The sequence below is a fragment of the Chiloscyllium punctatum genome, chromosome 33 (genome assembly GCF_047496795.1).
Source record: "Chiloscyllium punctatum isolate Juve2018m chromosome 33, sChiPun1.3, whole genome shotgun sequence".
NCBI classification, from domain to species: domain Eukaryota; kingdom Metazoa; phylum Chordata; class Chondrichthyes; order Orectolobiformes; family Hemiscylliidae; genus Chiloscyllium; species Chiloscyllium punctatum.
Window position 1 is genome coordinate 28523250 of NC_092771.1, and position 18571 is coordinate 28541820.

Here is an 18571-nt window from a genome sequence, read left to right on the forward strand (position 1 = left end):
CAATACATTCGCAGTGATCAAAAAAAGCAACCATCTAATTATTCTAATTCCATTTTCCAGCACTTGGCCCAAAGCTTTGCATGCCTTCACTTCCCAACTACATATCAAAATACTTCTTAAACCTTCTGCTCCATACCTTAAAATGTCCTGCCTCCTGGTCATTGATCCCTCCATCAAAGGGAAAATTTCTTCCTGTCTGCCCTTTCTGTGCCACTCATGCTTTTATACCTCTCAATCACAATCTCCTCTGCTCTATGGAAAACAACCCCAGCCTGTCCAATTCAAAACATAAATTGATCAGCCATGATATTACTGTATGGTGGAGTAAGATTGAATGACTGAATAGCCTACTTCTGTTCCTGATTTATATCTTATGTGCTCTTATGTTAAGCATTTAATGCTTAGTACATTTGATACAACCTTGCCGAATAGTTACTTCACCCACTTGAACATAAAAACTGTGAATAGGCCCTTCAATAGACAAGGACCACAACTTGCTATTTAACTAGCTTCTTGTTTGTTGTGTGGTGGAGGCTGAGTACCTATTCACAAGGTTTTCCTGAAAATTGAAATAGAAAGACAATTTTTCGAGCATGGTTTCATTTTTCTCTGGTAATAATTGAGTAGCTCGCAGTTCAAACCTTCCCAAAACCATCCTGTTAATGTCCTTGCCTTCGGTAGTATACTCTGGGAATTCTCTCCTTTAATGTTCCAAAATTAGAACAGAACATAGAACTTTACACCACAGGAATGGGCCCACAATGTGGTTCCGAACATGACGCCAAGTTAAACTAATCACTTCTGCCTGTCCTTGTCCATATCTCTCCATTCCTTGCATATTCATGTACTTATCTGAAAGTCCCTTTAATGCCCTTATCATATCTACATCCACCACCACCCCTGGCAGTGCGTTCCAGACTGTGTAAAAAATAAACTTGCCCCTCACATCTCCTTTGAGCTTTTTCCCTCTCACCTTAAATGCATGCCCCCTAGTATTAGACAGTTCAACACTGGATAAAAGGTTCTGTCAACCCTATCCATGCGTTGCATAATTTTATAGACTTTTATCAATTCTCACCTCAGCATCCGCTGCTCCAGAGAAAATAACCCAAGCTTTTCTGACCTCTCTTTACAGCTTGTATCTCTAATCCAGGCAGCATCCTGGTAAGTCTTTTCTGCGCCCTCTCCAAAGCCTCCATATCCTTCCTATTGTGTGCAACCAGAATTGAATGCAATACTCTAAGTGTGGCCTAAGCAAAGTCTTATAAATCTGCAACATGACATCATGATTCTTGTACTCAATTCTCTGACCAATAAAGGCAAGCATATTATCGGACTTCTGTACCACCCAATCTACTTGAGTGGCCACTTTCAGGGAGCTATGGGCTTGAACCCCAAGACGCCTCTGTATATCAATGCTATTTAGAATCTTGACATTAATTGTACACTTTTCCTTTACATTTGATCTCCCAGAGTGCAACATTCACACTTACCTAAATTAAACTCCATCTGCCACTTCTCCGCCCATATCTGCAACTGATCTATATTTTGCTACATTTGATAACCTTCTACAATATACTGAACTCCACCGATTTTTGTATTGTCTGCAAACTTACTAACTCACCCATCTACATTTTCATCTAAGTTATTTGTAAAATGTCACAAACAGCAAAGGTCCCAGTACGGATCTCTGTGGAACACCACTAGTCACGGACCTCCAGCCAGAAAAACACCCTTCCACCACTACCCTCTGCTTCTATATGCAAGCCAATTCTAAATCCAAGCAGCCAAGTCACTGTGGATCCCTTGTATCTTAATCTTCTGGATGAGCATACCATGAAGGACATGTTGAAAGCCTTACTAAAATCCATGTAGACATCTTCCATTACTCATCAATCACCTTTGTCACCTCCTTGAAAAATTCGATCAAGGCATGATCTGCCTTGCACAAAGCCATGCTGACTGTCCCTAATTGGGCCATGCTTTTACAAATGTGCATAAATCCTATCCCTAAGAATGCTCTCCATTAGCTTCTTCCCAACTATCGCTGTGAGATTCATCAGTTTATAGTTTCCTGGATTATCCCTGCTTCCCTTGTTGAACAGAGGACCAGTCCTCTGGGATCTCTCCAGTGGCTAGTGAGGATACAAAGATCTTGGTAAAGGCCCCAGCAATCTCCTCTGGCTTGGATACCATCAGGCCCTGGTGACTTATCCACCTTAATACTCTTCAAGAGACCCAACACCACTTCTTTCTTGACCTCAAAATGCCCTAGCATAGTAGCAGGATCCACACAAATCTTACTATCCTCCATATCCTTCTCCTGGGTGAATACCGACACATTTAGGATCTCTCTCACATCCTCTGCCTCCAAACACGTTTCCTTCTTTATCCTGGAGTGACCCTACCTTCTCCCTAGTTATCCCTTTGCTTTTAATAATGTATGGAATGCCTTGGGATTCTCTTTAACCCTACTTGCCAAGGTCATTTCATGGCCTCTTCTTGCTCTTCTAATTCCTTGCTTGAGTTCTTTCCTGCTTCCAACGTTCTTTCTGTCAAGGTCTAAATTTTCTCAAAATAATTCTGCCACAGATTTATCTTTTGTGAAGTGTTTTAGGACATTTATAACATTAAAGCCACCCTAATCAATGTTTACGAATACTGAAATATAGGGGGATCTGTTAGCATTAACAGATTAGTTGCACTGTCAAGAACGTTTGGTTTCTTACAGTTAGCTAATTTTGGTTTTAATGTGGTGTTCAAAGATGAATGGCTATCGTTTGCTACATGCAGTAAATTGCTGACTATTTGCATCCATTATTTTCTTAAATGTATCAGCACAGTTTTTATGATCTATATCCTTGTATCTAAAAGCTATTTTTTAAATACTTGCCTACACAAGATACGCCAGACAGATCGGTGGTGTAACCAGTCTTGCACAGACATCGATATGATCCCACAGTATTAATACATTGTCCGTTCAGACACAGGTTTGCAAGAACTTGACATTCATCAATATCTGAAACAAAATAAATAATTAATAAAAGATCGTCCAAGTATAATAGAATCGGCCTAAAAGAACACAAAATAATTTGCTATTCTTTTCTCCTGAAGGTACTGGTTGCTCATGTGGTAGGATATCTGTAACATAATTTGGTTCATCTTAGCTTTTTGAATTGGTGATTTCTCCTGCGCCCAGGCTACGGCACTGACAAGCTTTCTAAATGTGAAGGTTGCCAATCTGAAACTGGAACTCTCTTTGCATGGATGCTGTGGCCAAATACAGTTTCTTATAACACTTTTCTAATATATATCATTGACCGAAAACATTCATACCATTTCTCCTCATAGGAAGAAGCAAATGTCGAGAAAACATTTCAAATGGCAACAGTCTATATTCAAAAAGTCAGAAATTCACCAATTGGTGAAAATTTCTCATTCCTGTTTCTGGCCAATGGTAATGTGTAGGATGTTGAAGTTGGGGATTCAGTGATAGCAATGCAATTCAATGTTGGATGGAAATGGTTAAATTCTCTCCTGCTGTACATGGTCACGTGTGATTCTTGAACAAAGTAAGGACTGCAGAGGCTGGAGATCAGTCGAGAGTGTGGTGCAGGAAAAGCAAAGCAGGTTAGGCAGCATCAGAGGAGCAGGATAATCAACATTTTGGGTATGAGCCCTTCATCAGGAATGAGGACTGTGGTACTTGCCTATTACAAATCATCATCTATGTACAGGTTAGCAAATTAATGCAATGAAAGGTTAGACTCCTTACCCCATCAGGTAATAGGATATTTATTTTGTTAAGATCTATACTTGCTGCTCAATGACTTATTGTGACAAAAGGAAACACCAATTACAAGTGGCCACAGTGTACATTGCTACTGAAACATGTTTGAAGCTTTGTCTTGTAAAGAGCATTCCAACATTCCTTCTTCTTCCTTGTCTTCAGGTATACCTCTGGAACTAGAGGGCAAGTAGAGGTTATGGATCTCATTGCACACTACCTTCATTCAAATTAAACAATGCAAGCAGCAGCACAGAGTGCCCCGAAGAGTTACCAAGTGACACTGAGAAGCCTGAAGCAACAAGTGGATAGAGGAGTAGAAATCTGATCTCTGGAGTAAACATTGATAGCTTTCTTTGACTACGAAAGTTGATGATTTGAAGATCATCGGCCTGTTAGTTTAAAAAGAATTCGGAGTATGGCTGACTACTATAGCCCTGCTTTTCTACTGAAAATAACATGTCCATCACCAGCTTACTTTATACATTCCATTACAAATAACATGACAACTTCAGAGAAATCAGCAAGTGCAAATCCAATGACAGTCATAATATTTACCTTAAATCCTCAAATGCTTCTGGAGAGGCCTAAATTGCAAACCTTTAACAAGCTACCTTTTGAATCTTTGTGAAAACAGTTTTCCTTTGGCTGCGCCTGGTCTTGTTGAGAAGTTTACTTGGCTAATGACAAGTGCAGGCAGTGCACTTCTGAGACTATTTGATGTACCCAACAAAAAAACATTAAATGTAAAGTAATAAGTTCGAGCAGTTCAGCTTTAAGAAACTCTTTGCAGCTAGATCAGAAAATAACTGCTCTTTAATATCCAGTTTCAGTGAGTATGTTGAGTTCATAGCAGAGACAGAACATAATTCAAATAACTTGACAGTCAATGGGATAACTCCATCACTTCCTTCAGGGAAGGCCCACTGTAGTACATGTCAGAACATCGTTTAAGTAGCCAGCAGCTTGTCATTCCTCAGCCAAGGTGGTGGTGGGATAAGGAGGGGAGGTGACAGTCTGGTTAATTGGATGCTGGCAGCTCTTTATTTGGGGCACTGTGTCACAACTCGTCCGCCGCTACACCAGGCTGAACTGGAGCAGTTCATCGACTTCACCCACAACTTCTATACCCCGCCCTCAAACTCACTTGGTCCAGATCAGACATGCTCCTCCATTTCCATCTCCGGCGACAGTCTCCAGACGGACATTTACTATGAATCCACAGACTCTCACACCTGTCTGGATTACACCCCCTCCCACCCAGTATCCTGCAAAAACTCCATCCCATTCTCCCAATTCCTCTGCCTCTGCCACATCTGCTCAGACCAGGAGACATTCCATTCCCAAGCATTCCACATGTCCGCCTAGTTTGAACAATGTGCTTTTCCTCCCTCTGTCACCCAGACAGTCCTCCACCACACTGCTTCCATCCCCTATTCCACTGCTCTAAACCCCACCCCCCACTAAACGACCTTGTCCTCATCACCTACCCCTCCGGTCTCCATAACCAACACATCATCCTTAAACATGTCTGCCAACTCCAAATAGAGCCCCGCTCATCAAGAACATCTTCCCCTCCCCACCCTTCTCTGCCTTCCGTAAGGACTGTTCCCTTTGCCAATCCTTGGTTCACGCCACCACGAACCCCCAGGTACCTTCCCCTGCAACCGGAAACAATGCAAAACCTGCTGGCATACCACCTCCTTCACCTCTATCCAGGGCCCCAAACAGTCCACCCAGGTGAGACAGAGGTTCACCTGCCTCTCCTCCAACCTAGTTTACTGTATCCAGTGCTCCGACGATGTCTTCTCTATATCAGGGGCACCAACCATTAACTAAGGGAACATTTCGCTGAGCATCTCAGCTGGGCATGCAGGGGCTGACTGGACCTCCCAATCACTGCCCATTTTAATTCCCCTTTCAGACATGACCATCCTTGGCCTCTTTCGTTGTCACAACAAATCAAAACGCAAATTGGAGGAACAACACCTCATCTTCCACCTGGGCAGCCTACAGCCTGGAGGACTCAACAGTGAATTCTCCAATTTCAAATAACCTTCCTTCCCCTCACCTGACTCCCTTCCCAGCCCCTCCCCCTCCCCTTCCCTTCCATTCCTCTCATCGACCCTTCCTCCCAACCAGATTGTACCCTGTACCTGTCTTCACCTATCCCAACTTCATCATCCTGTCCTCCCCATCTCCTTTATCTGCCACTCCCCTCACACCCACCCCCAGTTCTGAAGAAAGGTTACACCCTAAATGTTGACTTCTCCACCTCCTGACACTGCCTGGTTTGCTGTATTCTTCCAGCCTCCGGTTTGTCTACCTTGGATTCCAGCATCTGCAGATTTTTTTGTCTCTTGCTCTTTAAATGTAGCTAGCTATGGTAATACAAGAGTCCCAGGTAGTGAATGACCTAGACCACTGCTGAGTGAAGGCAGGATTGGGGGGGGGTCACTGGCTGAGGTGGGCTAGTGCGATGGTGGGGCGGAGTTGGAAGAAAAGGAAGGGATGCATGCTTCAACAGAGCCCGCATCAACATATCTGAAAACACTCATAAGAATGAAAACATAGCGTGCTTTCAAATTTTAGAACTATTTTCATAAAGAAAATCATTACTTGGATTATTCTGTTATTATCATATGAAGTGTAAACATATGGAATCGAAATATATAAACACAGACCAATAAAAAAGAAATTATAGAGTATCTCTGATCACATTTGACAAATTACCTTTTCCATCTGTGGTGTAACCAGGTCCAAGTGGACATAGCTTTTTATAGGGTCCTGTTCCTGGCAAAGGGCAGATTTCACATTGTGCACCCCAGCCACGTCCACCATCACAGCAACATTCTGATTTTGTAACAAGACGTCGACTACTGGAGGCCATCTGACACATAGTCTGAAGTACTTCGGAGAAACAAAAACCTTTACGGTTGTCTGTAATAAATTAGGTGTTGCAACATGTGACTAAATCAAGTTATATCACATTCCTTTCATAAGCATTGTTTAAATGTAACAGTTATTTTCATCCATATCACTAAATTTGTATACGCTATGTGATAAGTCAGGCAACATTCACTCCAGCTGCTTTGATTTTTCCAAGGTTTTGAAATTCGTTGCCAATATTGCATTTAAAACTGTTAATAACAAGTACTGAAATGCAATGGTTTATGAATTTACAAAGCACTAATTCCTTTAAAATTGAGTACCAACATATATACTATACCTAACACTTTGAAACTCATATATGTATGCTTATAATTTTAAAAATATACGAATAACTAACAACAAATCATGTTAAATACAGCTACCACTACTTTCTCCAAAAATTACTGTACATAAAATAATTCACTACTTTATTATAAATGCATTCACATATCATAGATTATTTTATGAAAAAAGGAATTATTATGTTCGTAAATTGCTTCATAATGTTATTTATTTCAAAAGTTGTAAGAAAGATATCATCTATCGACAATAACATCAAAGTTGTCATGGGTGACTCCAATTTCCCTGATATTGATTGGAACCTCCTTAGTGCAAATAGTTTGGATGGAACAGATTTTGTCAGGTGTGTCCAGGAAGGATTAGGCCAACGAGAGGGGAGACCATATTGAATTTGGTGCTTGGCAACGAACCAGACCAGGTGTCAGATCTCTTGGTGGGAGAGCATTTCCGTGATGGTGTTTGCAACTTTCTGACCATTACAGTAGCCACGGAGAGGGATATGAGCAGATGGTATGGGAAGATATTTAACTGGGGGAGGGGGAAATACAATGTTATTAGGCAGGAACTGTGGAGCACAAATTGGGAACAGATATTCTCAGGAAAACTCACAACAGAAATGTGGAGGTTATTTAGGGAGCTTTTGCTGTGAATGCTGGGTAGGTTTGTCCTACTGAGGCAAGGAAGGGATGGCAGGGTGAAGGAACCTTGGATGACGAGAGATGTGGAATATCCAGTCAAGAGGAAGAAGGAAACTTATTTAAGGTTGAGGAAGCAAGGATCGGATTACAAAGCAGCCAGGGAGGAACTGAAGAATGGATTTAGGAGAGCGAGAAGAGGGTATGAAAAAGTCTTGGTGAGTCAGATTACGGAAAATCCCAAGGCACTCTACACTAATGTGAGGAACAAAAGGATGGCCAGAGTTTATGAGGACAACATGAAATAGGCTGATACATTCAAACAAGTTGATGTCAAGGAGGAGGCTGTGCTGGAAATTTTGAAAAACATGAGGATAGATAAGTCTCCTGGGCCAGATGGGATATACCCAAGGTGTCTATGAGAAGCGAGGGAAGAGAATGCTACACCTTTGGCAATGACCTTTGTGTCCTCACTGTCCACTGGAGTAGTATGAAATGATTGGAGATTGGCAAATGTTATTCCCTTGTTCAAGAAAGGGATTAGGGATAACCTTGGGAATTACAGACAAGGATTCTGACAGACAAGGATTTATGTTTATTTGGAAAAGTGTGACTTGATTAGAGCTAGTCAGCATGGCTTTGTGAGGTAGGTCATACCTCACAAGCCTTATTGAATTCTTTGAGAATGTGACAAAATACATCGATAAAGGTAGTGAATGTGGTGTCCATGGATTTTAGCAAGGCGTTTGATAAAGTTCCCCATGGTAGGCTCATTCAGAAAGTAAGGATGCATGGAATACAAGGAAATTTGGCTATTTGGATACTAAATCGGCTGGTCCACAGAAGACAGCGGGTGGTAGTTGATGGAAAGTACTCAGCCTGGAGCTCGGTGACCAGTGGTGTTCCACAGGAATCTGTTCTAGGACCTCTGTTCTTTATAATTTTTATAAATGACTTGGATGAGGAAGTGGAAAGGTGGGTTAGTAAATTTGCCAATGACACGAAGATTGGTGGAGTTCTAGATAGTGAAGAGGGCTGCTGTAGGTTACAACGGGACATTGACAGGCTGCAGGGCTGGGCTGAGAAGTGGCAGATGGAGCTCAACCTGGAAAAGTGTCAAGTGATTTATTTTGGAAGGTGGAGTTTGAATACAGGGTTAAAGGCAGGATTTTGGGCAGTGTGGATGAACAGAGGGATAGTGGGGTCTACTTCCACAGATCTCTCAAAGCCTCCACCCAAGTCGATAAGGTTATTAAGAAGACGTATGGTGTGTTGGCTTTCATTATCAGGAGGATTGAGTTTAACAGCCGTAAGGTTATGCTGAGCTCTACAGAGCTCTGGTTAGAGCACACTTGGAATATTGTGTTCAGTTCTGGTTACCTCATTATAGGAAGGATGCGGAAGCTTTCCAGAGGGTGCACAGGAGATTTACTAGAAAGCTGCTTGGACTGGAGGGCATGTCTTATGAGCAAGAGCTTTTCTCATTGGAGCAAAGAAGGATGTGAGGTGACTTGATAGAGGTGTACAAGACGATGAGAGACATAGATATAGTGGATAATAAGAGAGTTTTTCCCAGGATGGAAATGGCTATCACGAGGAGGCATAATTTAAAGGTGATTGGAGGAAGGTTTAGGGGAGATGTTAAAGAATGGTGGGTGCGTGGAATGCATTGCCAGCAGTGGTACTGGAGTCAGACACATTAGGGACATTTAAACAACTCTTGAATAGGCAGATGGATGATAGTAAAATGAAGGGTACGTAGGTTTGTTTGATCTTAGACGAGGATTAAAGGTCAGCACAACATTGAGGGCTGAAGGGCCTGTACTGTTCTATGTACTAAAACTATGGTGGGATGACAGAGCAAAAATTTTGTTTATTCTCTAATATCTTCAAGGGGTGGCATGGTGGCTAAGTGGTTGGCACTGCTGCCTCACAGCGCCAGGGACCCGGGTTCGATTCCACCCTTGGGCAATTGTCTGCGTGGAGTTTGCACATTATCCCTGTGTCTGCATGGGTTTCCTCCCACAGTCCAAAGGTGTGCAGGTTAGGTGAATTGGCCATGCTAAATTGCCCATATAGTTTAGGGATGTGTAGGTTAGGTGCATTAGTCAGGGAAAGGTAAAATAATAGGGTAGGGGAACAAGTCTGGGTGGGTTACTCTTTAGAGGGTTGATGTGGACTTGTTGGGCCATTTGGGCTGTTTCCATACAGTACAGATTCTATGACTGAATTCTGTGAATGAAAAGTTTCCACTGCTCTTTTGGGTATAGAAATTCAAAGATGTCCTTTTGAGAGAAATAAAATCTTTAGATCTGTCTTAAATGAGAGACTCCTTACTTTTAAATTATTCTTCCAGTTTTAGATTTCTCCACAAGGAGAAACATTCCCTCATCATTCATCCTGTCAAGTTTCTCAGAACATTACATGCATCACTAAGGCTACTCCCATTCTTCTAAGGCCCAATTGGTAGAGGTCCAAACTGTTTCAGCCTTTCTCAAAAGCCAACTCTTTCATCTCAGGAATGCACCTAAGATTTGGTTCTTTGCATAGTGAGGTCAAAAGTGTATGAAGTACTCTAACTGTGATCTCACCTATGTATTGCAAATTATTTATTGAATAGCTTCAGCAAGAATTCCATTCTTTTATATTTCATCCCTCTTACAATAAAGTGCAATTCTAACTGCCTTCCTAAATGCTTATGGTGCCTGCATGCTGTTTGCAATTAATGTAAGAGGATACTCCTATCCCTTTGTACAACAGAACTTTGCAGTCCCTCTCCATTTAAATAATTCTCTGTTTTACAGTCTCATCAATCAAATTGATCAAACTCGTAGTTTCCCAAATAGATTCCTTTCAACTTAATAACTTTGACTTTTAAAAATATTTTCTTTGTCTTGTTTATTGCTTTTCTCTAACAATCGCAAATTTCGGCCCTAACATACACGTCATGGTAAATACTGCGCACATTTCAGGAAGGAATCTGCAGTTTTTAAAAAATTTAGAATGAGGGACTGTTCTTCTAACTTTGGGACTTTGAATTGAATCTTACCAGTCCAAAAATGTGCAGGTTAGGTGGACTGGCCATGCTAAATTGCCCATACAATACAGAGAACTGCAGGCTGGGTGGATTAGCCAATGAGAAATGCAAGGTACAGGGATAAAGTAGGAGAGTGGGTCTGGATGGAGTGCATTTCGGAGGGGTTGCTGTGGACTTCATGGGTTGAATTGCCTGCTTCCACATTGTAGGGACTCAATGACTATGTTTTATTGGCTAATTGTGAGATGGACTTGGGTGTTTTTTTTGCAGCAAGGTCGAATGATGTGGGAATATTACCACTGTGCCGAAGAATCACAGAGTCATAGTAATGTACAAAAGGGAAACAGACCCTTCCATCCAACTCATCCATACTGACCAGATAGCCTAGATTAATCTAGTCCCATTTGCCAGCGTTTGGCCAATATCCCTCTCAAACCTTCCTACTCATATACTCTTGTATATGATTGGAACCAGCTGGATTTTGTTGACCAGATCCTTAATTAGGGTTGTTAACTTGGGCCAACTAGGAAAGCCTTGGCTGACCTATATAACCAGGAGAGGGGCTGCAAGTATTAGTTAGTTATAAAATAAAATGGTTTAACCTGTATGATAGATCTACCATAGATTTTGAACAACTTCAGTTTGACACTTTTTATTCTTACTGAATAGCTGTCAAGAGCATTTGAGAAATGTTTGAATTTAAGTCATATTGTGAATGTGGGGTTAGTTTAATACATAATTGTTTTGACTTAAATTATTGTACCTACTTATGAGATAAACATGGTGTAAAACATTTTAACAGGTTCACTGGGTCTCCAGTTAAAAAAACAGTCTTATGCAAGCTTATCATGTATGTATAACAATTCTATTGTTTAAAAACCTTGCAATCATTCTAAGTGTTGTGATACTGTAATTCTTGACAATTTGCATTAAATATTTTTAGTCAGTAAAAACAAAATATAACCAGAAGAAGGTGGAGGGTGCTGCATGCAGTAGTCCCCTTCAACCACAGATTGTGGTGGCTCACAGACCCCCCCCCCCCCCCAGCCCAACTGCTTGTTCTGTGGTGCTGCAGAGTCCATTGACCCTGTATATATTGTGTGTAGGTACTAGCACTCTCTTTTTGATTTTCTTAAAAACCTTCTTCTCTGTTTTTGGTTGCGCTTCAGCCCCATCCTCCTGATCTTTGGGCACCCGGTGCAGAGGAGAGAGGGTAGGTCAGAGGACCCTCGTGGGTCTGTTCCTGAGCCTGGCCAAACTGGCCATAAAGCAGGCCGTGGAGGGTATCATTATGGCCGACTACCTGCCCATCTTCCGCGGATATGTCAGAGCCTGGGTGTCCTTGGAGAAGGAGAATATGGGGTCCACCAACAACCTCGAGATTTTCAGAGGAAGGTGGGCATCGCAGGGAGTGGAATGTTTTATTTCCCCCTCCAACTCTATTTTGATTTAATTCCTGCCCTCCCCTTCTCTTTTTTGATCATGCAGCATTACCCATCATTCCTGTCGGTGGACTACAAATAAAGATTTAAACACCTGTTGTTCTTCACTGTGTCCTACACCTGCACGCACACAACATGGGTGCTGGGGAGAAATAAGCACTACAACAGTTAGGTGGTAGTGCAGGGGAAAAAGGAAAAAAAATAAAAAAAACAAAATTAGAAGAAAAACATAACCAGGTGATATAGTCTCCTCAGTTTCGGGGACTGACTCTGTGCTGGCTGGGCCATAGTCAGTGTGTTACTGCTGCTGTTGGTTTCTGCTTTTATTTGGGGGAAACCTGATTCCTGAACTGGCTGAATTATTTAGTCAGTTTCTTAACTGGCATTGCTTTTTATTGAGGACTGATTTTTAAGCTGCCTGATCAACACAGTAAATGTGTTTCAGGTGTAGCTCAGTTCTCATTAGGGAACTGTTGTTTCACTGGCTGGTTACAGTCTGTGTGTTACTCCCTTCGAGAAGAGGATTATGTTGATTTAGAGGCAGGGCTTAGCCCTTGCACTCTGGTTTTCTTTCTTTCGAATGTGTTTTTACTTGTTTGGTGTTTGGACTGAGCCCTTATGAGATGAGCTGGCCCCATATGGGTAGGCCTAGCTCTTTGTGCCCTCTGTAAAGACTGAACACCTGTGTGTGTGTGTGTTGAGAGGTGAGCAATTGCTGCATTATGGAGAAAAAAAATATAACCAGTAGAGGGGAGAGGGTGGAGGGTGCTGCATGCAGTAGTCCCCTCTAACTGCAGATTGTGGTGGTTCGCGGACACCCAGTCCAACTGCTTGTTCTGTGGTGGTGTGGAATCCGTGGACCATGTATATATGGGGTGTGGGCGTTTGCACTCACTTTTTAGTTTTCTGGAAAACATTCTCCTCTGTTTTTGGTTGCACTTCAATCGCATGCTCCTGATCTTTGGGCACCCGGTGTAGAGCGGGGAGAATGGGTCAGAGGATCTCCTTGTGGGTTTGCTCCTGGGCATAAAAAGGTCCAGGCAGCAAGTTGTGGAGGGTGTCGTTACGGCTGATTGCCTGCCCCTCTTCCACAGTTACGTCCAGGCCCGGGTGTCCCTGGAGAAGTAGCATGCAGTGTCTTCCAACACCCTTAAGGTTTTCAGGGAGAGGTGGGTATTTTGAGGTCTGGAGTGTTTTATTTCCACCTCTGATTCTATTTTGATTTAATCTCTGCTCTCCCCTTCACTTTTTTGATCACTCAGCATTGCCCTTTGATGAGATGGGCACTGCCTGTCACTGGCCACTCAGGTGTTTCTTTTCTTCCTGATGGTGGAATATGAATAAAGATTTCTGCATTCATTCATTCATTTACTGTGTCCTATACCTGCACATACACGACAGGAGTGCTGGGGAAAATATAAGCACTACTGCTGTTACAGAGTAGTGTGGGGGTTTACAAGCAAAAAAGCTTAGGAAAGGGTAGAGAGTGCTGCACATAGCAGTCCCCTGCGATCGCAGATTGTAGTGGTTCACAGACTCCCAGTCTAACTGTTGGTTCTGTGTGCTGTAGACTCCACAGACCATGTATATATGGGGTGGGGCTATCTGCACTCCCTTTTTGGTTTCCTTAAGGATCTTCTTTTATGTTTTTGGTTCAGACCCATGTTCCTGATCTTTGGGCACCCGGTGTGGAGGAGGGAGGGCAGGTCAGAGGATCTCCTCATGGGTCTGTCCTGGGCCTGACCAAGCTGGCCATTAATATGCAACCAGTGGAGTTTGCAGTATGGGCAGAATGGTTGTATCGATTGTGAAGTCTGAAGGCTCAGTTCGCCTTTGTGGGGATTTTAAGCAAACGGTAAACCACTTCTCGCAGCTGGATAAATACCTGATCCCTCACATAGAGGACTCTTATGCAAAGTTGGCCAGGGGAGTGGAGGCGGCTCTCCTTTATGAAGCTGGACATAAGCCACACCCATCTGCAATTGTGACTGGATGAGGAGGCCCAATAATATGCTGCAATTAATACCCAAAAGGGTTTATATCAATATAAAAGATTGCCGTTCAGCAGACCATGGAGAACATTTTACAATGGCTACCCCAGTTTTCCATTTATCTGGATGATGTACTAATAACAGGGAGACCTAACTAGAGCACTTAGAGAACTTGGACAGAGTGCTTAAACATTTCTCCCAGGCAGGCATATACCTTAGAAGGGAATAATGTGTGCTCCAGGTGCCCGAAGTGATCTACTTGGGTTACAGAGTTGACAAAACTGGGTTACATCCATTGGAGGATAAAGTTAGGGCGATCAAAGGAGCCCTGACTCTCACATCTGTACTGGAGCTTACACTTTCCTTGGGTTAGTGAATTATTATGGAAAATTCATATGTAACCTGGCCTCCATCTTGGCACCCTTATACCTGCTTTCAAAAAAGGGTCAGTCTTGGGAACGGTACTGTAGCCAAGAAGTAGCCTTTCGGGAAATGAAAAAGCAGCTATCATCATCTAAGGTGTTGGCCCACTATGATCCAAAGCGAGGAGCAGTGCTGACATGTGATGCCTCCCCGTATGGTACCTGGGTAACGTTGTCTCACAGGTGGCCCAACAGAGAGGAATGCTGAAAGCATATGCTTCCTGAGCTTTGGTTGATGTTGGACGCAAATATAGCCAGAAAGAGAAGGAAGGTTTGGTGGTCATCTTGGGTGTGAGGAAGTTCTACTTGTATCTTTATCGACAGGAATTTGTCATAGTAACAGATCACAAACTCCAGCTAGGGGTACTGAAAGAAGACAAGGCGATGCCACTCATAGCTTCAGCACTGGCCTGTTCTTCTCAGCCTGTACAAGTTAGAACATTGTCGGTGAAGCCAATTGGCTAACACAAATGTCTTCAGCCACCTCCCACTGGCAGATACTCCACCAGTGGTGTCTTTGCTGGAAGAATCCACTTTGGACACCCTTCCAGTCACCGTGGACAATATCTGACTGTAGACACAAAAAGATCCTGTCTTAGCAAAACCAAAACAGTTGGTGGTAATAGGGAAACAGAAGGGCCAACGCAACCAGGATTGAAACTTTTCTGGACTTTGTAAGACTAGAGCATTGTAGAGAATGGCATATTTCTGTGGGGAGCAAAGGTGATTGTCCTGAGTAAAGGTTGCTGGCAGATACTGGCTGATTTCCACTATAGTCATCCAGGTGTTTCCAAGATGAAGATGATAGCAAGAAACGATGTCTGGTGGCCAGGGTTGGATGCCGACATAGCTGGGCAGTGCCCAGAGTGCCAACAAGGACAGAAAATTTAATAGCAACATCTCCACATTCATGGGGATGGCCAGATAAACTCTGGACTTGGTTGTATGCATGTTGACGATGCTGGTTCTTTCATGGGGTCAGTGTTCCTTGTCATTGGGGTTAGATGTGCATAAAATTCATTTGGCAAACTCAGCAATAACGAGTAAGAAGCTGGAAGCATTGTTCGCGATACATGGACTCCTAGAGGTGTTGGCAGAAAGTGAGGACTGCAGATGCTGGAGATCAGAGTTTAGAATGTGGTACTGGAAAAGCACAGCGGGTCAGGCAGCATCCAAGGAGCTGGAGAATCGACGTTTCGGGCATAAGCCAATGAAGGGCTTATGTCTGAAATGTTGATGCTGCTGCTCCTCGGATGTTGCCTAAATTGCTGTGCTTTTCTAGCACCACACTCTCGACTCCTGGAAGTAATCGTCATGGACAATGGCATGTCATTTACCATCAGGGGACTGAATATTTCCTAAAGTCAAATGGCACATAAGGACAAATCCATACCATCTGTTGTCCAATGCTCTAGTAGAAAGAGCGGTCCGGACATTAAAGGCAGGCTTAAAGATGCAGCCCAAAGCGTCACTTGACACCAAATTGTCCCATTTCCTGTTCAGTTAAAGCAACAACAGGGATGGCTCAGCAGATTTGCTGATGGGGAGAAATCTCCGCACCAGGTTAAACCTTTATTTATCTGGACTGGGGAGTGAGGGTTGGGGGAAAGGGTGGTGGGAGAAGAGGGTAAGGAACACCAATGCCAGCCACATGACTCCAGTGAGCACATGATACAATTTAATTCAGGGTACCGAAACCATGGGAATGGCCCTGTATAGCTTGATGCTAGATCCAGTCCTGTGACGTACAAAGTTTGAGTCGGTGATACAGTCCTGAATAAACACGTGGGTCACCTTAAAGGTGTTACCTCATAAACTGGGCAGGAACAAAACATATCTGGTCCCTCAGAACAGCCAGAAGGCCTGTCAGAAACTGTACATTCTCCTCCTCTGTCTAATGTTGTGGAAACCTCAGAGTCCAAGATGGATGCAGCCTCAATACTATTACTGCCAGAAGGAGAGAATAAAACTCTCCTGAGATGCTCTGGATGCAAGAGATGGGCTACTATTTGGTACACGTCACTCATGTCAGAGTCTGAGTCGGAAGAACCAGACCTGGAATGAAAACGATGCAAGAAAAGCTACAAGAGAAACACCAAGCTGACATTCTGTAGTAATTGGAACCAGCAGGATCTTGTTGACTACGGGATCTTTGGCCCAGTTTAACAATCATAATCAGGAAAGCCCTGGATGACCAATATAACCAGGAGATTTAGATTAGATTCCCTTCGGCCCAACCAGTCCACACTGACCCTCCGAAGAGAAACCTATCCAGACCCATTTCCCTCTGACTAATGCACCTAACACTACGGGCAATTTAGCCCATAGGAAACCAGAGCACCTGGAGGAAACCCACGCAGACATGGGGAGAATGTGCAAACTCCACACAGACAGTTGCCTGAGGCTGGAATTGAACCTGGGACCCTGGTGCTGTGAGGCAGCAGTGCTAGCTGTCCTTAGTCCAGGTGACTGACTTCAAGCTGGCCACAACCAGTGTACTGTGCCCAAGTAAATAAAGGGTGACTTGGTGATGGGATACTGGCCTCTGTGCAGTTATATCACCTATCTAGGCGCCTTTTAAATGTTGTAATTACATCAGCTTCCACTTCCTCTGACAATTCATCCCAGATAAACATTACCCTCTGCATGAAAAAGTTGCTTCCTTGGTTCCTTTTAAATCTTTTCCCTCCCACCTTAACCCTATACTCTCTAGTTTTTGACTCCACTACCCTGGGGAAAAGACCTTGACCATTTACCCTATTCCATGTCCCTCATGATTTTATAAACTTCTATCAGATCACCCATCAGCCTCCGATGCTCCAAGGAAAACAGCACCAGCCTATCAGCCTCTCCCTTAGCTCAAACTCTCCAATCCTGGCAACATCCTCGTAAATCTTTTCTGAACCCTTTCAAGTTTCACAATATCCTTTCTATAGCAAGGAGACCAGAATTGAACACAGTATATTCTGAAGGGCTCATGCCCGAAACGTCGATTCTCCTGTTCCTTGGATGCTGCCTGACCTGCTGCGCTTTTCCAGCAACACATTTTCAGCTCTGATCTCCAGCATCTGCAGTCCTCACTTTCTCCTAGTTGATTTTAACCTACTGCGAATCCTCTTGCAAGGATGCCTTCCTTGAAGAAGCTCTCTTCCTCCTACCTTTTATCTTCGCCTGCTTGGCACACTTTCCTCATTCCTGAAGAAGGGCTCATGCCTGAAACGTCGATTCTCCTGCTCCTTGGATGCTGCCTGACCTGCTGCGCTTTTCTAGCAACACATTTTCAGCTCATATTCTGAAAGTGGCCTAACCAAGTCCTGTACAACTGCAACATGACTTTCCAACTCCTGTATACAATGCACTGACCAATAAAGGCAAGAGTATCAAATGTCTTTTTCACTACTTTGTCTACTTGCAACTCCACTTCCAAGGCCCTCATATTATAGGGATTGAGGAAATTGCAATGTCATTGCACAAATCTTATGCCTGACTTCACATTAGGTGACAAGTTACCAACTAGAAACAGGCAGCAACCTAAGGCCTAATGAGAGTGTGGAAATTAAGGTAACTAATATCAGCAGAGAAAAAGTACTAAAGAAACTCAAGAGACTGAAATCTGACAAATCCCCAACACCTTTGGATTTACATGATAAAAGAAACAGCTGCAGAAATAGTGGTGTGCTGGCTATGATTTTCTAAAATTCCCTCGATTCTGGAACAGTGTCAACAGATTTTAAGTCAACAAATGGAAGATCACTATTCAATAAGGGGAAGGTTTAACTTGATAACTGTTAACAGAAAAGTGCTAGAATTTATTATTAAGAAAGTCTTAACAATGTTAGAAAAGCATTGTACTACTGGACAAGTCAACATGATTTTGTGAAAAGGAAATCTTATTTCACAAATTTATAAAACATTATTTGAGGTTCTTTGAAGCATGACAGTTTCAGATAAAAGGGAACCATTAGATACAATATACGTAACTTCCAAAGGTATCATACAAAAGGATAAGATAAAAGCTCATGAAGT

General features: G+C 42.9%; 1 protein-coding gene across 1 annotated transcript in view; it reads right to left on the minus strand.

The window, feature by feature from the left end:
• The window catches only part of LOC140458518 (fibrillin-1-like), a 574711-nt gene that overhangs the window by 43864 nt on the left and 512276 nt on the right, over positions 1-18571 (minus strand). Inside the window, exons 57-58 of the mRNA XM_072553247.1 lie at positions 6521-6727; positions 2894-3019 (exon numbers count right to left, since the gene is read on the minus strand). Coding sequence (XP_072409348.1) covers positions 2894-3019; positions 6521-6727 — 333 coding nt within the window. The remainder of the gene's footprint in view (positions 1-2893; positions 3020-6520; positions 6728-18571) is intronic.